Here is a 23,840-nt window from a genome sequence, read left to right as displayed (position 1 = left end):
TAAGGCACTAACCAAGGTATATAGGGATTCAATTCAAATATTTGGTATTGTCAGAGATATCAATGATTTATTAATTACAGATCACAATATGTAATGTTGTCAGAAGCCCATATTTCATAAAAGAAACTAGAACTTTTCTATACAGTGACATTTATTTCATGCATGCTTAACTCTACGAAATTCAGATGCATCACCAGACTGGAACATCAATATACCTTGCACCCATGCTTAATCTGCTCTCCATGTAAATCATCGCGATATGACTAGGAAGCAACCATTTGAAAGCTGAACTGGTGCTTTCAGAGAAATGAGTGAGTAAAATTTTAACCTTGAATCATTTATTCCTGGCAGAAGAAAGTATATGTTGAGCTGTCCTCAGTCTTACTAAGCTGCATAACAACGCAAAAAAATGAATAAATCAATGGTAGCATCCGTACAAGGAAGAAATATTGGTACTTCGACAATCGTATGAATAATAGTATTGTTACTATTGTTATTATTATGGGATTTGCTAAGGTCCATCGCAAAAGGCATTTTGCGGCTGGTCTGTCGCATGTCAGACCAGCCACTTCGTGAATGAAGACAACAGCTTTTGTCTCCATTCACGAGGTGGCTGGTCTGATGTGCGACCAGCCGCAAAATGCCTTTTGCGATGGACGCTAGCAATTCCCTATTATTACATCTGTGCTCCCCATATATGGCATTAGTACACCATGGATAGATCCTGTTCACTTAAAATTGAAGTGACGAACATTGGAAAGTCCCCCACTTTGAAATACCTAAGTTACATAGATACTTATGTTTTTATTACTAATAGGGATTTGCTAGGGACCATAGCAGAAAGGAATTTCCTCAGCTGGCTGTTGCATGTGAGAGCAGCTTTTCAGTAGAATCTGTCTTATTCATTTAATTCATCTGAGGTGGCTGCTCTCTCATGCAACAGCCAGGTGCGAAATGCCTTTCTGCAGTGGTCCCCCAAGCAAATCCCTTACTATTATTGTAAAGTAAGAGATATAGTATTGCCACACAAAATTCTTTTGCATTATGCCTTTTTACATACAGGACAAACCAATATGGGTGGCAGTATCAGCCCACTAAGTAAAAAAAGCTAATAAGTAGCCATCGAAGTGAAGATACTAACCGATGTACTGAGGGAAGGCTCTGTTTGTGGAACAAGGCTTGTCCAAAATATAGAGTCAAGTAAGGGGGGATCAATAGTATGGCAGTTGGTTGCCAATGGCTCTGATAAGATGGGGGGCAATGGATATGAAGTACTTTGAAGAGGCAATTCACTCAAGCCTAATGCAACTTTTGATCCCTCATTTCCACCAACGCCAACCAAAATGGGGATCGTCTCAGATGCTTTTTCTTGCAGATTCTTGAAGGCAACAGACTTTGACAGGATGTTACACGCAGACATTGCAGATGGATATAGAGTTCTTTGGAGAGGCAATTCAGTCAAACCTAATGCAACTTCCGATTCCTCACTCCCACTAACACCAATCAAATTGGGGACCGTCTTTTCATTCCCCATCTCTTTACCATGCATGCCACCTCGAGTTTTTGATATGTTTTCTTGAAAATTCTTGAAGGCAGGCGACTTTGCCAAGATGTTACATGCAGAAATTGCAGATGCGTGAGGCTTTCCTTTATGAGTAAGACCAAGAGAAGGCAGCTGGTACGGTTCGGTATGCTGGATGGGACATTCCAGTATTTTGAGTTCACCGGCAATATCTTCTGAAAAACCATGTGTTTCTTCAGAGAATCTGATCGACGGATCTTGTTTAGGGAGAGAATCTGATCGACGGATATTTTTAGGACCCCACCACCTGATGTAACCCGTGACATCAATTTTCCTCCCGAGGCAAAAGCCAGCTGCATATTGGCTTTCTGTTGCTGCATCATTGCTTGTACCTTTAAGAGCAAACAATAGTTATCCATGTAGGAGGAAAATTTATAGGAATTCTTACCATGGAAAGCATTTTGGTTCTCAGTTTGCACTAACTACGAACTTACTACAGTTTGCACTATTGAAGTATTCATTCCCATGCATTCGGAAAAGTGATGCCTCCCATGGATTACTTGGCGATGGTCTGGAGAAAAGCACAAAGAAGAAAGAACCATGTGATATCAGGAAAAATTAAAGCCAGACACCTATGGTTCTACTTTGTTAACCCTAGTCTGCACATCTTACACAGATTACAAATTATAAAAATGCTTTGTATGTAAATGATGTGGAAGAAGCGTATACATATCATGTTTGCATGATATACATTTGCTTCGCCGAAAGGCCTCATTCTCTAGAAGCCCGGTTCCTGAGGCATCCCTCACGCAGTAGGGAATCTCCCCACTATTAAGCGCATGGACCTTTACTATGACCGGACAGCAAGCATGGAACCGGACAACCAAGTTTTAGGTCAATCGGTGGATACTAGTTGGGCCCAGAGAAAGATAGCTAACAAGAGGGACCATGAACGGACGTATGAGCAAGCAGAATTATGGCTAGCAAAGACATCCGAACTGGAGCTGGGACGAGGTTTGCTTACCACTCTCCTCTTTTGTCCTTATAATCGTTCTCCAATTCAAAAGAAGGATCTAAATAATCAATTTGTGGAGAAGAGAAGGCTTTTCCGAAATTTTTCACAACGCTCCATCCATGGAATTTTAATCAAATCTGGCACATTGGAATTGAAGCATAGCTTGGTCTTCGTGGGTGTTTTTACATCTTTGTGCATCCTTGGGTTAGTCCCCTTCCCCCCCCCCCCCCCCTAACTTCTAAGGTTGGGTTGCGGGGCCCCTTCTTTTATACCTAGATCGTAGGTGGTTCCTCAATTTCTATGTGAGGTGGGGTGAAATCTCGTGGGATTGGAAGACAGTTTAAGGAATATTTTTCCTCGCTGATTTTAACTATTCATTTGGCTGGTTATGATCTCCTTTGGATCTGAGTTACTGCTTGTAGTTCACATTCTTGAGAATTCATGAGATGCAGCTTTTGTGATTGAAGATTGACTTATACTCAACTCAACTCAACTCAACTGAACTCAACAAAGCCTTTGTCCCAAACTAGTTGGGGTCGGCTAAATGAATCCTTTAGAAAAAATTCATGAAGAAGGTGAAAGGAATCTATCCGGCTCTAATCCTGGTTCTAGTTGAGTTCTTCTACGTGGATCATTTTCTTCCATTCAATCCTATCCAAGGTCAAGTTCTCTGTTATGTTCCTAGCTATCAAGTCTTTCCTCAATGTTTCTACCCAAGTTCTTTTCGGTCTGCCCCTACCTCTTTTTTACTCCACCAATTTGGCACAACTCGCCTCTTCTCACCGGAGCATCCAAAGGCCTACGTTGGATATGTCCACACCATTTTAAGCGGTGCTCTCTCATCATCTCCTCAATTGGAGCCACTCCCACCTTTTTACGAATGTCTTCATTTTTAATTCTATATTGAAGATTGATTTATGTGACAAAATATTTCCTTGTGATACTGAAATTTATGTGATTTGAGACAATTTCTGAACTGCTTTAAGGTCCTGGACATTATATTACATAGGAATTCACTTCAACAAGCACCCTTACTAGTAAAGGGAGCACCTAGCGCGAAACTTGAGTTCTCAATATAATGTCAAGGAGCACCTAGCGCTCACGTTTTTTCATTATGAATTGTATCGTAAATATAGGGCATGTATTATGTTAAAATATTTATATGAATTACATGTAAAATGTAGTATGTACTGAATTATCATACATGTGTGACAGCGCATGCATGTCACTAGGTGTTGAATGTTGTTAAACCATTATGTGATGATTTTTGAGTGTGTATATATGCTTACTCTAGCATTCTGGAAGTTTTTTCTTAAATGTCCACATTTGCTTATGTTTCTATATGTTTCAATGATTTTAAAGATTTTCCACCAAAATTTATATATGAAACCACAAGTTTCCATTTCCGTCATGACTGAAACATATACCAAAACTAAAACTTGAAACCTTGTTGATTGTTTCCGTCCCGAGTATGATTCCCCTCTAACCTTACCATATGTGGAAGGAGGTTTTGGACTATCTACATAAGATCTATCAATCAAGGAGTTGACCAAGCCATATTACTTCATTCTGAGTATGATCCCCCCCCCCCCCTCCCTCTCTCCCTCTCTCCTAAATACAGTCCTCGTGCAACGGGGCGCTAGATCCGCGTTAGCCGAAACCATCTCTTTGTCCTGGTCTCTTTCTTGATTGATTTGCATGTTGTGCCAATCGAGTCTCTGCTAGAAACAATTCTTGATAAATAATTTTTTGATCTTTTCTACCTCATCAAAACCATTTTTAGAAATTGATTTCTACTATGTTTTTGACATTATTTATTTCAAAATAATTAAAATTTTATATTTCATTTTAAAAGAAATGTTCATTTTTTGGAAGAGAAACTTTATTAGAAACAAACTACAATCCTTCTTTCAATTGTGCATAGAAGAAGAAAATCCTGATTAAGAGAGAGCAGTAGAAGCTGAGAAGAACGAAAAGTGGTTTGAAGTGATTTGTTGTCGAGAAAATGACCGAATCAAGGTTTTAAATATCGGTTTTGGACCCAGCCGAAACCGAAATTTCTGCTGAAATCCTATTAATACCACCGAAATTCATTGTATTAGTTCGAAATGTTAGAATTTTGAGATGAAACTTCAAGAAATGCTAAAATAATCATAGAGTAAAGACACGAAACTATCACAAAAGCAAGAGAGTCGTCCATAATACCACTTATGGATGACTATCACATAAGCAAGAGACTATCACAGAAACAAGAGAGTCATCCATATTACCACTTATGGATGACTAACACATAAGCAAGAGAGTCATCCATAATTGTATAACAAAGGGGAATCTAAAGAGTAAAGATGGGAAACCAAAGTAAATAAATACAATGTATGTAACAAAGGGGAATCTAAAGAGTAAACGCGGGAATCTCTGAAAGTAAAGACAAGAAACTCTGAAAGTAAAGAAATGCAATGTAAGTATGTAACAAAGGGGAACATAAAGACAGTAGAGAGGAAATCATCCCTCTAAGGGACACTCCCAAGTCGATGTCAATATTACATCGAGTTATTGGGCGGTTCGAATCCATCATCCCTCTCTCGGTCTCAAGCATTATCGGCACGATGCATCAGCCGACGAATCTGATCTTTAATGAATAAGTAGTACAGCTCCCAGGTCATGTGAAGCACGTATGTCTGTTGGGATTAGTGGACATAATAATGACACAGAGTCTACTCAACTTGCATCAGCAATCCCAAACGTGGGAAAGTGGCAGTAGGGTTTGGTGTTGTCGGTGTTGCTCCGGAAGATGATACCTCGCCATGTGCATGTGTGTATGAGTTATGGCATCTCATACTCATATGACTCGCTCTGTGACTGTGTATCAGTGCCATATGGGTAGCCATACCCATAATAAACAGTGGAACCTCATCCACTCTCAGAAGATGGGTAAGTGGCAGTAGGGTCTGGTGTTGTCGGTGTTGCTCCGGAAGATGATACCTCGCCATGTGCATGTGCTTATGAGTTATATGGCATCCCATACCCATATGACTCGCTTTGTGACTGTGTATCAGTGCCATATGGGTAGCCATACCCATACCCATAGCCATACCCGTAATAAGTAGTGGAACCTCATCCACTCTCAGAAGATGCCCCAACCGGTCCATAACCATAACTATGCGAAGTCCCACCTTCAACACTTAAACTCTCGAATGTGTCTGTCAAGCTAAAAACACCATAACGAGAATGAGCATCTAAGGAGTCGGCTTCTTCATCAGTGAGCATCTAAGTCCCACCTTCCTCCGTCGTTGGAATACTTTTGCTTGCCTTCGTTAGGGTCAAGCACCATGATCCTCATCTTGTGTAGCGTGGTCAAACCCCTACTCGGCTGTGAATGGGCTAAGTGGCCAATAAGGCTCACCTTCCATACTTCCCATACTTTCCCCTCTACCGGTAGAAGCTCCCACATTGCACCCACCAGTGCCATTCCCACATGTACTACTATCATCAGATGGAGACCAATTATCATCACTACCAGTATCGGACTGCAGTGGGTTGAGGGAGGACCTCTGTATGCGGTGGCAATGTATCATTCATCATCGACTTCCAGTTGTTCGGCGATTATATGATTTGGTCTACCTCCAGCTGCATCCAGCACTGGCTCTCCAACTCCTTCACCCACTCATAGAAAGGGTCATCCTCACCATTTGCACAAAATATGTCTGTGAGATCTATAGTGTTAGAGAATATCAGTGTGATTGGATTGGGTGTGGTAGATTATGTCGTTAAGATACATTAGGCATATGGTTATGATTAGGATTATCTTGATCTTATCTTCTCATCATGATTATCTATAAGTGCCTATTTAAGCACCTTTTAGTGTTAATGAAAGTACCAGATAATTAACAAAACTCAAAATTCAATATGGTATCAGAGCCCCAGGTCCTGGGTTCAAGTCTCATAACTCCCTGTTATTATAAAAAAGTCCACATGCAATGGCCAAACCCAAAAGAGGGGCCACATGTGCCACTTGTAGGCAAACCAAGAGAAAGAGCGACCACACATGAGGGGGAGTGTTAAAGTATAAAAGAATAAATGACTCATTCTCCAACAGCTTAAGCTTTTAGAGTAACCGGTAGTTTCACAGGGTAGTTTCAATATAGAGGATCAGTGTAGGTGTCCCGGCTTTCATCTACCTTTGTGTGCCCCTCGACCTCAATCGTGCGTTATTGTGGACATACACGAGCTTGTGCAGGTTTGCATGTGCAAGCCTGATCCTCCTTTTCGAGTGGATGAGGTTGAAGGTGCTCCAATTTCTCTCACAACCCGAAGAAGACACCGCCTGAGATAAAAGTTTTATGGCTATCATGCTCAGGTCTAGAGCATCTTTCCCATATTCACCATTCAGCAGCAAAATAATAATAAAAGATTAATCAATTGCTTGCTCGATCGACAACTAATAGTTCTACACTTCTACTAAGCCTTTACCTAGTGGTGTGTTACATCGTCCGGCCGTGGCAGTTGCCTCCAAAGGAGCCAATGGCATCCCTAAATGGCTTGATCTACAATGGAATTAACACTGATAGCTATTAGTTAAAAATTTCAATATTCATCTGATTTATAGTGAAATAGTGCAAAGTTCAAAAGGTGATAAAATTTTGGATTGTCTAGCGGGATTCGGTTCCAACTTGGAGACCATAGTCTCTAAGTCTTCAAGGAGATCGGAGCGAGTTCCAATGTACTCGTTAAACTAGTACTTTAGATTGAGATGGTATGCTAATAAAAAAATTCATGATATCATAAATCACGACATAAGAAGAGATAATAAAACTAGGTGTATGATCGTACCAGCCGAATGAAGTGGGTGAAGGAGCTTTTCTTCCATCTAGTGTATATGATGTCATGGTAGCCCACATATGATCAAGGAGCAGTCGCATTTAATAATCCCTTCATTAAGTGGATGGCGTGATACAAAGAACCCATGGTAGGCTTTTTGTCCCCATCTACCATCATCAATATATTTACCTCCAATATACCAACTATCGTCTTACAGTTTTCCACTTTTCCCAGAAGATTGGGCTACCGATGATCCCCTCAACACTCTGTCCAGCTGCACTCTTGCTCTCCCCGCGCTCACTCCACTATCTGGACGAGAATAACTGCTTCAAAACCAACCTTCTTGCTCAGCATACTCTGTAGAGCAATGTATGGCAAACCTAGTAAGCCCAGGGCGTATCAAGTCTCCCCCCACACATATGATCAAGGAGCAGTTTTTAATAATCCCTTCCTTAAGTGGATGGCGTGATACAAAGAACCCATGGTAGGCTTTTTGTCCCCATCTACCATCATCAATATATTTACCTCCAATATACCAACTATCGTCTTACAGTTTTCCCAGAAGGTTGGGCTACCGATGATCCCCTCAGCACTCTGTCCAGCTGCACTCTTGCTCTCCCCGCGCTCACTCCATTATCTGGACGAGAATAACTGCTTCAAACCAACCTTCTTGCTCAGCATACTCTGTAGAGTAGCTGCTTCAAACCAACCTTCTTGCTCAGCATACTCTGTAGAGCAACGTATGGCAAACCTAGTAAGCCCATGGGGTATCAAGTCCCCCCCCACACATCTCCCTCATGAGTGACAATATATAACCATCAACTACCTCAAGTCTCCCCCCATATATGAAGTTAGCCACTGCTCTGACCTCATCGACTACCTTCTTCACCATCTCCTTTTTTCCAATGTCCTTCAGCATAAGGTATATAATCTATATAGTGCGCCACAGGGTCTAGAATATATTATACTTCTCCATAATCTTCTTTCTCACCTTCTAATAGTTACTTCCATTGTCAATGACAATCTGAACAACATTCTCCAACCCAACCTCCTTAATTACTTCAACCAATTGCCTGTAGATGTACTTATAATTTCACACAACATCAGAAGCCTCAATACTCTTCAAGAAGACGGTCTTGCCATCACAGCATCCCATAAATTTGAGGATCGATTGTCTCGTGGGACAAGTACAACCATCGGACATGATTGTCACTCCATACCCGCTCACTCCATACCGGGCCATTGTCTCTTCAACTAATTATGTACTTGTCCAGTTCCTCAACCTCCATGGGAAAGTACTTATTCATAATCTCGTACGGAGTGGGGGCCTTCACTCGTGCCCCATATTGGTCACCTATGTCCACAAAATAAAGCAAATATGGGCCGCTTGCGGCATTTGTCGGGATGGCATTGTACAAGGAGAATTTTGCATATGCTGTCCCAAGAAGCTCCCTCGCACTCCCAAGCATGCTTTTAATACTCTTCTGCTTTCCATTTCTATATAACATAGGGTCCTTACTTCCTGGATCCCATAGGCCGCCCACGTGTCAAGCTCGGCCACTTCGGCTTTTGTTCCTTCGAAGTACCGCTGCCCACCTGTAGACACCCCATTTTGACCGTACCCCAAATAAACATGTTAGAATAAAAACTCATCAAGTCAGTGAATTAGTGTCCCAAATTTTACCCTAGAGTAGGTTAGGATCCCAAGTAGGTCCCTGTAAAATTTCAGGAAAATCCGTCAAAAAATTGTTTAACAAGACTAGCTTAGTTCGTAGTGTGCAATAGGGGGGTGAGATATCCAACAGGGGTGTGTCAATATCAACTCCATATACAACACCAATAACAGAGGCCAAAAGGCTATTCCCTATTGTTTCTCAGGCCACCACGCCTGTAGTGAAAAGAATTGGTTAAGTTGTATAAGAGTGGGCTATCCAAAGGAAGAAAGAGGGCCTAAATATGTCATTCCCAATGGAGGGTGGTTTATCAAGGCAAGAGAGTGCCCTTACCAAATTTCTATGTACATCTAACCAAGAGAGGGAGGGGTGAAATTATCAAGATGAGAAAGTGCAAATATTAGGTTGGGATGCGCACGTACCAAATTGCAGGTGTGTTGTTGCCATTTCCTTTGGTCTAAACCAACAGGGGGATGTATTATCACAGCTAGGGAGTGTCTATATCATTCCATAGATTAATTAATGACGAGGGGCAAAAACAAGTTGGTGTAAACAATAAATATAGTTGTACCAATCGCATCTCCTTTTGAAGAGGGGTAAAAATTAGCTATAGAGGGGGCTGTCCAAGGGAAGGAAAAGGGCCTAAATATATCATTTTCAAAGGAGTGCAACTATCAAAGCACGGAGGTGCTAATATCAGCACATTTCCTCTTGCTTATAAAGGTGAGATCGGGTAGGGTACTTTTTTTCTAAAAAAGAAAGCCTCATTTGCAGCCAAGAGAGAGAAAGCAAGGAAAGGCAAAAATCCCTAAATTCATCTACCTTCTTCTTCTTCTCCGGTTGGGTTCTGGCAGGACTCCGGTCAAGCTCCGGCCGGATTTTCCCTTTCTTCCACGCCTGTTGTTTGTTTCAAAACCTCATCTCTTACCTTGTTTTAGCTTTTTCCTCTACTTTCACTTCAAAACCCTAACTCAAACCCTACATTTGAACTAGAAAACCTTAGATTTGGCCTTTCCTTTCACCGATCTGGTTATTTCTTCTATAGATCCGAGTGTTCTGGCCTTGGATCCGGCAGATCTCAATAAATTTTGATTTGATTTTTCCTCTGCAATTTCAAGCTATCAGCTCTGATCATCAACATTTATAATCGACTCATCTCTATACAAAGTTTGAGGAAGAAATCTGAGATGGAGAAAACTGATAAATAATGGAGAGAAGATTTTGTTCCCAACTCCCATAGCTTAGAAAAGATTCCATGGCTGTTTGATCCTTGAATTCTCTGAGGAATTCACTAACCTGAACAATTTGCATCGCTTCAGAGATCTCCTTCAGCAGGTTCGTGTATCTCTTAGAAAAAGAGTAGAAATATGATCGGAGGTAAGCATTTCTATAAATTCTTTGATTTTTTTTAGTGTATATTCATGAGCATGCTATGTGTTTTTTGTTATCATTGATGTTTGATTTTTTTTTTATTGATTTTATATGCAATGAGATTTCAAGTCTGGATTGTTCTCTAACCTGAAGATTCTTTGATTTGATTGTGCTAGAAATTTTTAAGCAAAATCAACCTGTTGATAGAAAATCTATGAGCTGATGTTTGTATAGTTTTTTTTTTAGTTAGTTAATGCAGAAATAATTCTGATAATGTGTGAAATGGCTGCTATTTTTGGTTGGAATTGATTTCTAGAGACTTCCTGTTAAGGATACCTGATGTTTATTTCATGATGTTATTTTGGGATATATCTCAGGTTTATATGATTTTGGCAATTTAAACAGTAGAAGGAAAGAACCTGATTTGTTTCTCACATTCGGTTTTGTATATGGAATTATTGTTTTGAGTAATATGATGGAATGGTCATTTACACATAGAGTATCCCCTGTTTTTATTTCAAAGCTAGTAATGTCACAAGAAAGGGAAGTAGTGCTGACAGTAGTTACCAGTCATTGATGGAAGTAGTGCTGACCGTAGTTACCAGTCATTGATGTTGTCATTATCCATTTTTTTTAACATCAGCACACCCATCATCTCTACCCTCACAACTGACCTTCAGTTCCTCCAATGTTATCATAGCCATTGACCTCTTCAATATCAGAATCTCGTCTCCCATCTCTTCACCTGCAGCCCAACGAACCAAACCCCTTTCATTCTACCAAGTCTCTCGCTCTCTTCTATCACTCTCCAGCAGATTTTAAGAGGAAGAAGAAGGAATATAAGAAGGAGAGCTGAGCACAGAGATTAGAAGAAATAGAAATACAAATAAAAGGATTAGATTTTAGGGCTTCAGTAGAGTGAAATTGTAATAATTCTAAGTTAGAAAAGGGGATTTAGGACTCTCATTTTAGAAAATTTCAGAGGATAAAAAGAAAAGGAAGGCTGGCAAGAGTTAGCTCCGGTCATAGCTTGCCGGATCCAATTACTTCTCCCTGCAATTTCGATTCCCCTCGCCATAGCCTCGGATACTTGAGTGGCCATCAAATGTGAAAAAAGGATAATCTCAGAATCGGCGATTCTCCACGACATCAGTGAAGCATTCTCCGACACAATTTAGAGCAATAACTTAGGTAATTCTTTACAATTCCTTTCTTATTCTCATGGCTTTGGTTGTCTAATTACTCTTTAATTTCAATGTTTATATATCTCCTATGATTTCTTGCATACATATGTTTCTTTTTCTTTCCCAAACTTTTTTTGTTAATGCATCAGATTTTTTATCTTGTTGTCTTTACTCTCCTCTGATCAGATTTCAGTTTTCCTTGAATCTTTGCTTTTGTCCCATGGAAATTATAAACAATAGAGAAATTTTTTAGCTTTCTTCTCAGACTAGACGTTAGTTTAACCCAGCCATAATTTTCATTTAGATCTTGTCATCAACAAACCCTGATAGCTCTCATTTCCCCTCTATTTGGTAGATATAAAACCCCAAAATTATCTTCTCCATTGTCGTTACCATCACCTTTAAAATCCTATCATATTTCTAAGCCATTTTTCATCTTTATTTGACCATTGTCATGGCCATTAAATTGGGCAACATCCAACCTTTCATGTTTCTCTTTCACTTGGTCATATAGTTTTGGGCATTCTTAAGGGGGATCTTTCTTAGATAGAATTTATTAAAAAGGAGGGTTCAGTTGGGGCTGCAAAGAAAGGAAGGGAAGGTCACTTGGTGCCTCGGTAGTTTAGAGCATTGTAGAATAGGAGGACCAAGAAGGAGGTGATGAAATCCATAGCCTCAGACCGTGACATCATTATCTCTAGGTCATTTTTTTTTTTAGAGGTCTTGGTAGTTTCATTACAAGATAAAGTGGATTCTGAGAATTGATTTAATGGGTAAATTATATAAGCCTAAAGTAATTATCGAAATAGATTAGCACTAGTATGAATGATGAGGTTGTTACTATATTATGGTTGCATTAGTTTAATTTGTCTTTGCAATTCAATTGATCTTCTTTTGCTGTCTTTGGGGAATATAAAAATCTCAGAATATAGGAATCATTAATATTTGGTGAGGGCATTGATCTCTTCTTTCCCCAATATTCATGTCTTAGATTAATATTTTTTACAGTTATACAAAATTGCTTTCTGTTTTTCTTACTTAATTGATTTATGAGAACCATTATTCTGAGCTATAAGAAAAGTCAAGGTTAGTTTGTACAATTCTGCAAATACATTGTAGCTTATCCTTTGCTATCTTCATACTTTAGTCATTGGAGTGTTTGGAATTATCTCATTTGGAAAATACCTTACTCATTTTAAGGGCGATGAAGGAGTCATCCCAAGCCCATCTTTTAGGGGACTTGCTCGGTCCAAGTAGCACTCTCCTCTTTATTTAGTAGATTAGCCCAGTCTTTTAGACACCTTCTAGATATTAAAACCCTTTATCATTGCAAGGGCGATGAAGGAGTCATCCCAAGCCCATCAGTTAGGGGACTTGCTCAGTCCTAGTAGCAATTCCCTCTTTTCCCTCTTCATTTAGGAGACTTGTTTAGTTCCTAGCCATATTATAGTTACCTATCCCTTTATCATAGCAAGGGCTATGATGGCGCTAGCCGGAGCCTCCCCTTTTAGGAGACATACTTTGTCTCAATAGGTTGTCACACCCTAGAAGACTTTCCAAGTCTCATCGTTTTTTGCACTCTCTTTATAGAGTTGTTAGACATGCTTTGACTTATTTGCACCCCGTTTATAGAGTTGTGAGACATGTCATGTCTTATTTGCACTCCTATTTGGGGTCATAGTTTAGGAGTTTGTCCTTCAGCTAGGAGTTTGTCCTTTATAGAGTTGTGAGACATGTCATGTCTAAAGCTATGAAGACATGTCATGTCTTCATAGCTTTAGAGTTTACCTATTAGATAGGAGTTTGTCCTTTAGTATTGTTGTCACTCCCCTTTTCCTTAGAGACTAGCTCAGTCTTGTTAGAGCCTACCTACTTGGGATCTTACCATTTTTACTTTGGGACACTAGTTTACTTGTTTTGGGATCATTTTCATTTTATTTTAGGACACTAGTTTACTTGTTTAGGATTTCCCCTTTAGCCCTAGGGATTTTGCCCTAGTGTGTCACTTTGTATATTCCCTTTGGATAAAAAGGGTAAAATCATTTTTTTTTAAAATCAAAAAATCAGAAATTTGAAAACCTCAAAAGCATTCAAAAGTTTAAAGATTTCAAGAGCGTATTAGGAAAGTTTATTTCTGAACTACGTTGGCTTGATCCCTCTTCTACGGGGTACGTAGGCAGCTTGGGATTTTCATCCCAAGTACAGTCAAACTTATGTAAAAAAAAAAAAAAACATTTTAAACCATTTCAACAAATCGATTTCAAAAAGATCCTTCTTCAGTTCTTCTAGAGTTAGGAGTATGTCCTAGAGGTCCAGAGAGTTTTAGAGTTAGGAGTTTGTCCTAGAGTTTAGAGAGTCCTAGAATTAGGAGCCTCTGTGCGGTCAGTTTGACTATATAGCTTGTCGCATAGTCGGCTGATGGTTAGAATATTATTCACTTAGTTAGCCTTTTGTTTTTCTAGGATACAGCCTAGTTGCACATAGGATGTAGGACCCACCTGCATTAGTTTAAGGATAACTTGCATTTAGTTAGGGCATATAGGGAGTCCTAAAATGCACAATCAACTTCAATTTAACTAATAGCATTCAAGAAGCTTTAAAAACAAATCAAGTCTTTTAGGTTGAGTCTAGTTTAGTGGTCTAGGCACAATAGGCATCGTAGTTTAGAATAGGTCACAGAACTACGTTGAACTTGATTCCAAAAAGAGGCTTGGATACGTACGCAGCTTGGATGGCACGTCATCCAGGTTCAGATCGTACTATTGCACATTTTTTATTGTCTTAGAGTCTCAGGGGTTTGTGGTTTGATATTTGTCATGATTCCTTGTACAGGGACATGCTAGTGTGTTTTCTTACTTTGCTTTGAGCGTTTATTCTCTTTTGACACATCTCTTGTGCAGTTTTATTTGCTCTTTCACATGCTTAGCAGTAGCTCTTATTTGCTTACTTACTGTCACAAATTGCTTTACTTTGTTATAGTTCTTTACTGCTTATTCACATGCTTAGTTGTAGCATTTATTTACTTGCTTACTTCATTTATCTGTTTAGCTGTATCTCTTTACTGCTTTATCTGTTTATCTTATCTCATTATATCTGCTCATTTATCTGCTACTACCTGCTTAGCTGTAGATGCATGTGTTTGCTTACCACTTTATTAGATGTGATGAGTTAGGATTAGATGTGATGTGTGGAGACAGATAGCAGGGTTATCTGACATTGGATAAGCATTAGTTTTTCTACGCCTATTGGACTCTAGTGTTCATTCCAATGACAGATGATATTGATATCAACTCTCCTTAGGCATGGATGCTTTTGTTTTTTTTATGTTATTGCCCATCTTCGGGTCATGCATGTTTAGGTAGACGTTTTCTCGGGGATGCTTATTCCCATTTCACATGATTTTCGCCCAAAATTCTTCAAAAATAATTAAAAATGGCATAAGAGACCGAGTGCGCACGGGCGAGTGAGGTGCCTAACACCTTCCCTATTTGTAACCAGGCAAGGACTCGATTATCTCTGGATTTATCCATTGCACAGAGTATATATTTTGGTTTCATGGCCTATCCATGGATGGCGACTCTTTACTAGTTTTAGGTACGTCTTGATACTGGGTTCTGTCTCCGAATCAAGAGGTATCTCATATATCGCCACTCATGCTGTGAGGGCACCATTTCGAGAGTTTCTTGGTAGAGCTCTCCTTCACGTCTGGAGATCCAAAGGATGATAGGGACCCCGTCCCTCGCCGTCCTCGGGATCGGGGTCCACACCACCACATGCATAGATTGGCCCCAATTTGGCCTAGTGGAGGCAAGATGGGCCGTCTGCATCCTCTCATGCTCATTGCCTAGGGACTGTCTCAATTCACACCTATGTTACACGCTCTTTCGAAGCTTGTACCGACATCAAATGGGAATCCAATATCATCTTCGTCGTCGTTGTTATTTCCATCATACCTTCCCGATACATCCGTGAATGCTTTTTTCTTCGCTTTGTCTGCTTTACCCATTTCGGTCACCTATAAGGAGTTTCTAATGATTTCCTGGACCTCAGGGCAATTTGGGCATCCTATTACATCTCCCCCTCTACCTATCAGGTGGTGTTTCAATCTTGTAACACCACCACCACCTATTTTCTTATCACAATAATTGCATAACCTTCTGTGTGTTGTGGCCATCAGGGGCTACTAGCCAACTAATGTCTGCAGCTTCATCTGCATTCTAAATACACTCTGTTCAAGTGTAGAACCGTGGCCAATATCCATAATACACTAGAAGGGGGCTGTCCCAAGTAAAAAATGGGGCTAATATTTCAATTTACAAAAAATTTCAGCCCCTATTTTTACTTGGAGAAGCCTCCCTCAAGTGTAAAACTGTGGCCCACATCCATAAATACACTAGAGGGGATCTGTCCCAAGTTAAAAATGGGGCCAATAATTCAACTTAGTGAAATTTCCAGCCCCATTTTTTAATTGGGACAGCCCCCTCTAGTGTATTTATGGATGTTGGCCATGGCCAGGCTCCCCACTCGATTACGTCGACGAGAAAGAAAAAACAAAAGAAAGGTGATTGACTTAACTGGCAATCCCCTCTTTTTCTCTTCTTTTCTTACACTAGAGGGGGCTGTCCCAAGTAAAAAATGGGACCAATATTTCAACTCAAAGAATGGGGCCAATATGAAATTAAATTGGGTGGGGAATCCCCTCTTTTTTCTCTTCTTTTCTTACACTAGAGGGGGCTGTCCCAAGTAAAAAATGGGCCCAATATTTCAACTTAAAAAATGGGCCAATATGAAATTAAATCGGGTTGGCTTTTCCCAACCCTAACCCAACCCAATCCGAGGAAATGCCAACCCAACCCGAGCCAAAATGGGGTTGAACCCGTCGGGTTCGGGTTGAGCCCGACCCAAGTTGCACCCCTAGTATCGACTTTATGTTGAAAGACATTGGAAAAAAGGAGACGGCGAAGAAGGTAGTCCTTCTTCGGGTTGTGAGAAAAATGACAGCACCTTCAACCTCATACGAGTAAAAGGAGGAACAGGCTTGGACATGAAAACCTGCACAAGCTTGTGTATGTCCACTATAACGCACAATTGAGGTTGAAGCACACAGAGGTAGATGAAAGCTGGGAGACCTACACTGATCCTCTAGATCTCATAGACATATTCTTCTATGCAAATGGTGAGGATGAACCTCACTACGACTAGGTGAAGGAGGTTGGAGAGCTGGTGCTGGATGCAGCTGGAGGTAGACCAAATCCTATACTCGCTGAACAGCTGGGAGTCGATGATGATGATCATTGCCGCCGAATACAGAGGACCTCTCTCAACCCATTACAGTTTCGATAACAGGTAGTGATAATGATTGGTCGCTATCGGATGATAGTACAGGTGGGAATGCCATTGGTGGGTGCCGTGTGGGAACTTATGCCAGTAGAAGGGGTGCAATGTGGGAACTTCTGCCGGTAGAGTGGGTACTGTGGGAAGTATGGAAGGTGGGCCACTTAGCCCATTCACAGCCGAGCAGGGATTTGACCACGCTACACAGGATGAGGATCATGGTGGGTGCAGTGTGTGAACTTCTGTCGGTAGAGGGGGTACTGTGGGATGTATGGAAGGTGGGCCACTTAGCCCATTCACAGCCGAGCAGGGGTTTGTCCACGCTACACAGGATGAGGATCATGGTGCACAACCCCAACCAAGGCAAGCAAAAGTATTCCAACGATGACGGAGGAATTAGCCCGCCGATGAAGAAGTCAGCTCCTTAGATGCTCATTCTCGTTATGGTGTTGATAGCTTGACAGACACATTCGAGAGTTTGAGTGTTGAAGGTGGGACTTAGCGGAGTTATGGTTATGGACTGGTCGAGGCATCTTCTGAGAGTGGATGGGGTTCCGCTGCTTATTATGGGTATGGCTATGGGCATGGGTATGGATATGGCTACCCATATGGCACTGATACACAGACACAGTCACACGGCGAGTTATATGGGTATGGGATGCCATATAACTCATACACACATGTACATGGTGAGGCATCATCTTCCGGAGCAGCACCGACAGCACCAGACCCTACTGCCACTTACCCACATACGTTGGGATTGTTGATCCAGGTTGAGCCGACTCTATATCATTATTATGTCCAATACAAACAGACATACATGATTCACATGACCTGGCAGCAGTGCTACTTATTAATTGAAGACCAGATTCGCCAGCAGATGCATCGTGCCCATAATACCCGAGACTAAGAGAGGGATGATGGATTTGAACCCCCCGTTACTCGATGTGGTGAGTCCTTAGAGGGATGATTAACACTTCTACTGTCTTTAAATTACCCATTGTTACATACTTACATAGTATTTCTTTACTTTCAAAGTTTCCTATCTTTACTCTTTACATTCACTCTTTATTATACAATTATGGATGACTCCCTTGCTTATGTGATGGTTGCTAAGTGTGTATTTATGATTATTTTAGCATTTCTTGAAGTTTCATCTCAAATTCAACATTTCGAACCAATACAATGAATTTTGCCAAAATTTTAGGACTTCAGCCAAAATTTCAGTATTTCAGCTGGGCCTGAAAATGAAACCGAAATTTAAAACCTTGAGTGTGCGAACCAAATGTACAACGGATTCAAAAACACTGACAGAAAACTACATACCACATATATAATGCACAACTATGAACTTACGTGCATTTATTATCATTTATCAAATTTTCTTATGTTTTCCTTTTATTCCACTTTGTTCGGAGTTCCTTCCACCTAGCAGAAAACTACACCATATCAACTGATATGTATAAATATCAGCACAATATCATTGTTAGGGTTTGAGCATACCAGAAACCAAGATTTGAATGGATACATGGAACTTAATATGGACAATTAGGACAGTAAAATTAATTGCAACTTTGAACTTAATATGGGCAAATGGAACATGAAAATTAATTGCAACTTTGAACTTACATTTACATCAAATATAAGCACAATAAGAACATGAAACTTGCAACTTAGAACTTTAGTTACATCAAAGATTTTTATTTTTGAAAGATATGAGGAGAATTAGGAGAATTAGAACATGAAAATTAATTTTACAAATAGAGTTAAAGTTAGATAAATCAAAATATTATCATAACACAAATTTACAAAATGATCAGAATGTAGTCAGAAAACAGATTGAAAAACACAAACAATAAGGAATAATTAGTAACAACTAACAAACAAGTTACATGCAACATGTAGGTTCATAATTATGAATTATGTGGATACTAACAACCAAGTTACATGCAACATGTAGGTTCATAATTATGAATTATGTGCATAACTATCTCATCTATCATTTTTTCTTATTTTTTTCTTTTATTCCACTTTGTTTGGAGTTCTTTGGACTTCCCCAAAAAATAATAAATATTGCCCGATTCATTTCAATATCACCCAATAATATTACTGCTGAGATTAGAGCAATCACTACCAAAAGCCAAGATTCGAAAGCATACAAATAAAAAACAAAGATGATATAATGCAATTTCCTAAGTCCTCCATAACAATTACAGCAGCATCTGCAGTAGAGATTAAATAAATAGCCATAATCGCTATACAAAAGGTACCTTGAAAGTCCACGATATTTAGATAACCCTCTTGAGAAACCACTACTTTTTCTGCAATAAGTGACTTTAATTTAAGGAAAAAACAATAATCCAATTGAAAAATACATGGATAAAAATAAATACATACCTTCTAAGAGATGCAAGGTAGTCTTCTCTTGATACCATCTGCATCTCTTCAAGATCCCTTGAATAATCACTAACCTGCTTCGGTTCCATATACAATATATGCATGTATACACAGTAGTTACTAACATCAAATCAAACCCGTAAAATCGGCATAGAAATACTAGCAGGCGCGAAGGCTCCTTTTGCTTAAAAAAACCACATAGTCAACAGTTGAGAAAGGAATTATTATCTGAATCAAAATTTAATATTTATGAAAATTCAAACTATTGGCAACGCAAACCTTAAGATTTATCGACTGGGTTCAATGAAATTCAAGCGCTCAGTGCAGCCAAGTTGTATAGTAAATATTAAAAGGGAAATAAAAAAGTGATTGTAATCTCATGTGTATGCAGAATATGAATATTTCTAATAGTGATAAAGAGTGATGGGTATGGTAAAGTTTTGGTATGCATCAATCTTACCGGAAAATTAATGAGTGTCCCAGGGCCCCAATATTTTAGAGCAGCAAGATCATAAGCTCTAGCTGCAGCCTCCTCGTCATCATATGCACCTATAAAATAATAGTCTAACCATGATAAATAAAATGGATAATAAAATTGTGAAAATAATATTGAACTGGATCGAAGATAAGTGATTATCAAACCTGAATGACTTACCTAAGTAAACTGGAGAATATATCATAAACCAATTGTTTCCATGCAAATCATAAAATAAAGTGTTAGAAGATTACAATTCACCAAACTTGAGATTACCTAGAAGATGTTATTTGAGATAGAAAACAAAATTTAAGTAAAACAGAGAAGCCTTCCCTCTACCAAAGTAAATGTTATATGATACCCAGTAAGTCTTGAAATATATAAGATCTTCTACAACTATGCTGCCCAAAGTTCAAAAATGTACCTTGCTTTCCCTTCTTATTTTGGTTTTGGTTCCATGTACTTTTATCCCAAAGGTGAGCTTCGTACCGTCCAGTCCATCTATGCCTATTATATTGTACAACCAGAAGTTTTAGTCTACTAGTTGACGTAGTATAGAATGAAAATCAAGCAACAACAGAAAATAAGAAATGATGCTAAGACAAACACTACGATCGATGAAAAATTATAAAGTTTCCCATAAATCAAGATCATGCGATCATAATTGTATATCAAACTGGGTAAAGATAACATAAACCATGCTAAATCATGACATGCCCAATCCCACTCAAAGCCGTAGAAAGCCAAATCGTGCAAAGTCATGCCATGCCCAATCAACCACATCAAGTTGTGTCAAGCTTGACCTTGCCAAGTCAGACTATGTACAACCAATCAAGCCAAACCATGACAATCCAATGTGATTATAGCCGTGTTTTTCTTTTCCTAACAAAAGATTTCAGTTGAGGAATCTTCATGGAAAAAAATCAATGAAAAAATTTTGTTGCATAGCGACATAACCATCGCAAAAAGAAAACCTAATACACAGATTTATACAAGAATCCCTTTCTTAAATGATGGTATAAGAAAGAAAAGATAAACATATGCAGAATATTGTGATCATGGAGATGCTCAACCATTTAGATAGACGACTGGTGATACATTTCACAGTGACAATGGCTCCAATGTGATCAGATGATTTGTGAAATGGTTGAACCTAAGCTGGAGGAGACTCTAAGAAGGAGTTTGATTAATGTATAAGGACTAAAGCTGCTTCTGATCTTGATATTTTGCTGATGGCTTATTGATCCCAGCTTCTCCAAGTGACGCAAAACTTGTAGAGGGGTAACACTGATAAAGGTGGAGCTCAAAAGTTCCAACCTATGGTTCTGTGAATGTTATCATCTTCATAACACATTATCGAAAGTGTTCAATGGGATGAACAAGCAAACCAATGTTATGCTTCCCACATATAAGCCACAAGCAGTCACCAAAAAGCATTTTAAGATCCAATAAAGTATCAAATCTGGCTTACAATCAAATTAAGCAGGTGGATTAGAATTAAAACAAAAACGCCCATACAACCAAGAAAAGACTGTACTCTTAACAAAATTTAACAGGACAAGTACACTTATATAAAAAACCCAAGAAATAAAAGCAAATTAATGTACCTCTCACATAATAGGCATGACAAATAAGACCAGTAACCATATCAAAGAAACACTAGCAACGAACATGTCATAGAAAGACTAGTAATCAGGAGTGCAGGCCGCAATATCATTTGTAAGATGTAGTTGGAAATTTCAAGAGGATGTTCCTAGACCAATATTGTGGGTTGAGACTGAGTTTTAAAATCAAATGTAATACTACCCTAACTCAGTTCTTTTGCTCCTCATCTCATGAAATGTACTAGACTTTTTCTTTTTTCCTACAGCAAAAATCTTCCGCATTCATGGGAAGCCATTGTTTGCAACCATTTGGAGCCAACTTGGAATTTTTATTTCCTTCGATGCATTGAGCATTACATTTTTTCTGTGGTTATAAGCTTTAGCTTTGCGTCCCTCTCGTCAATTCATTTTTAACAAAGATATATTTCCACTTTGTTTGAAGAAAAGAAAAGACATTCGTGTTAGCTACAGGTAATAACGCTCCAAGTCAAACTAGAACCAGTGTTTCAAAATGCGGATGCGGGTGAAAACGAAGACAAAGTAAATCCTAGTCAACTTGCAAGATGTGGTCAAGTGCTCGGTTGACGCAGTTGAGTACTCGGTTGATCCGTTCATAACTCAGGACTCAGGAGAGTCAAAGGAGTTTTAATTGACTATGTAGGGCAAACGCGGACCCGGTCAATGACGCAGCCAAGGTAAAAGGGAGTCGACTCAAGGGAGTCCATGATGTTGTGGGGGAGTTTTGAAACTATGGCTAGAACACATGGTCAGGCCATAATAGCATGTGAAGGAACATGACTAGATTTCCAGAAAAGTGGCTTGAAGGATAATGAAAATCTTGGGGTAAAGTAAGAGGATCTGGACAACAGTAACATCAACAATTTGGGACCTCTCAAGTTTAGATACAGAGTAAAAAAAAGCTAAACAATCAGAAAAGGTGAAGATTAATAGGCCCTGTTTGGATTGCAGGAATTTTCTGGAAAAGTTTGGAAAGGAAAAATATTTCTAAATTTTCTTACTTTTTTACACAAAAAAAAAAAAGATAATTTGAACCAACCCTACTCAAATTTTACTTAGAGGGACCTTCAACGTATGATAATATCCCTCTAAATTAACAATACTCATATAATTTCCTTCCAAATTGTAGGAAGAAAAAATTGTCATAAGAAAAAATTTCCATCAGAAATGTTTTTTCTTGAAATCCAAACAGGACTATAGGGAATAGCTTTATTGAGCATTGCCTTCAAACCAAAAGACTCACACCCTATTCACTTTATCTCTTCATTTAGCAGTATCGGTTATTCAAAATACAAACTTCGAAATGAAGAATCTAGATCGCGACTCATATCCCTGTAATCATCAACATAAATCCAGAGATGCAGTAAAAATAAAAGAATTCCATGTAAACAAAATTCTATGTTTGGTCTTTTTAGTTTTTTTTTCCACCTGGTGACTCCTCTGTAAATAGAGCTCCTTTTTCCGGCAGTGGAAGGGGGCATTTTGCTGATCCTTTCTTTGGCAGTAGAACCCCTTTCCCTTCTAGCTTTTTGCAAGCCCTTGAATATGCGATCTGTTGCCATGGGAGCTTCAAAAGCTTCTCCTTCAGTCTTTAATCCATGAGGCTCTGAAGCAGAAGCCATGGAAACGAAACCCTACGAAAGCCCTAAAAGCCTCTTTTTCACGAAGACGGAGAAGGAACAAAAGCAACAGTCTGTGCTTTAATTATGCTGTTGGCTACTGTGCGTGGGGGAGAGGATGAAAACATGAAACGGTCGAATCCAAGGAAACGAGATTACCAAAAAGCCCCGACCTTTGTGCTGAATGACAAGATGACTAGTTTGAAATAAGGGATTTGATAGGGACTTTTGCATAAAGGCATTTCGCGGCTGCCGGTTGGGCAAGGTTTTAAATTTCGACCGAGATTTTGGATTTTGGTCAACTCCGAAACCGAAATTGGATATACTCAAAAGTTACAATATTTCGTTTGAAATTTTAAAATATGGACCGAAATTTCGGGTTTCGGCCAGCCCCGAAACCAAAATTGGATATACTTGAAACATCACAATATTTCGTTCGAAATTTTTAAAATTGGCCGAAATTTAAGGAATTTCACCTAAAAATCTAGTTTTTTTTAATATTTATTACTTTCCCAAAATTTCAGCCCGTAATTTCAGCTGAAATTTTCTACGTAATAAAATATACTTATCTGGTTTCGTGGATTTCGCCCTAAATTTCAAATTTTCGGCTGAAAATTTGGATTTCAGTGAGGACCGAAACGCTCTCCGAAACTAAAATTTAAAACCTTGGTTGTATGAGAGAGCAGCCAACTAAGTAAATAAAAGTGAGCCGGTTGGCTGCTCTCTCATGCAACAGCCAGCCGCCGAATGCCTTTGTGCAAAAGTCCCTAGTAAATCCCTTGAAATAAAATTTGCTAGGGACTTTCGCAG

The 23,840-nt window shown here is 39.2% G+C and overlaps 1 protein-coding gene across 2 annotated transcripts; it reads right to left on the bottom strand.

The window, feature by feature from the left end:
• On the bottom strand, window positions 1–23,136 carry LOC143853474 (Integrase-type DNA-binding superfamily protein). 2 transcript variants are annotated; one of them, XM_077363259.1, is made up of 8 exons: window positions 22,840–23,136; window positions 20,214–20,296; window positions 19,775–19,863; window positions 19,315–19,391; window positions 19,188–19,238; window positions 2,017–2,093; window positions 1,142–1,914; window positions 1–389 (listed from the first exon to the last, which is right to left on the bottom strand). In XM_077363259.1, the coding sequence occupies exons 1-8, from the start codon at window positions 23,031–23,033 to the stop codon at window positions 339–341; spliced, it is 1,395 nt and encodes a 464-aa protein (XP_077219374.1). In that variant the 5' UTR covers window positions 23,034–23,136; the 3' UTR covers window positions 1–338. The 2 variants fall into 2 exon arrangements, with proteins under 2 accessions (XP_077219374.1, XP_077219375.1); XM_077363260.1 differs by having other exon boundaries at window positions 19,315–19,388; window positions 22,840–23,135.
• Window positions 23,137–23,840: the final 704 nt, after the last annotated feature.

The sequence above is a fragment of the Tasmannia lanceolata genome, unplaced genomic scaffold (assembly GCF_043159265.1).
Source record: "Tasmannia lanceolata isolate RefF3 unplaced genomic scaffold, GAP_Taslan_0.1 ptg000019l, whole genome shotgun sequence".
Classification (NCBI taxonomy): domain Eukaryota; kingdom Viridiplantae; phylum Streptophyta; class Magnoliopsida; order Canellales; family Winteraceae; genus Tasmannia; species Tasmannia lanceolata.
The sequence above is the reverse complement of the archived record's forward strand: the minus strand, read 5'-3'. Positions and strand labels throughout refer to the sequence as shown.

What these genes read in the sequence shown, in the direction of transcription:
- LOC143853474 (XM_077363259.1), bottom strand. Translation starts at nt 23,033, where the DNA reads ATGGCTTCTGCTTCAGAGCCTCATGGATTAAAGACTGAAGGAGAAGCT. An exon ending in AAATAAGAAGGGAAAGCAAG is followed by an intron (nt 19,864 to 20,213) that starts GTACATTTTTGA and finishes ATTATTTTATAG; the next exon opens with GTGCATATGATGACGAGGAG. An exon ending in CTTCAATAGTGCAAACTGTA is followed by an intron (nt 1,915 to 2,016) that starts GTAAGTTCGTAG and finishes TTGCTCTTAAAG; the next exon opens with GTACAAGCAATGATGCAGCA.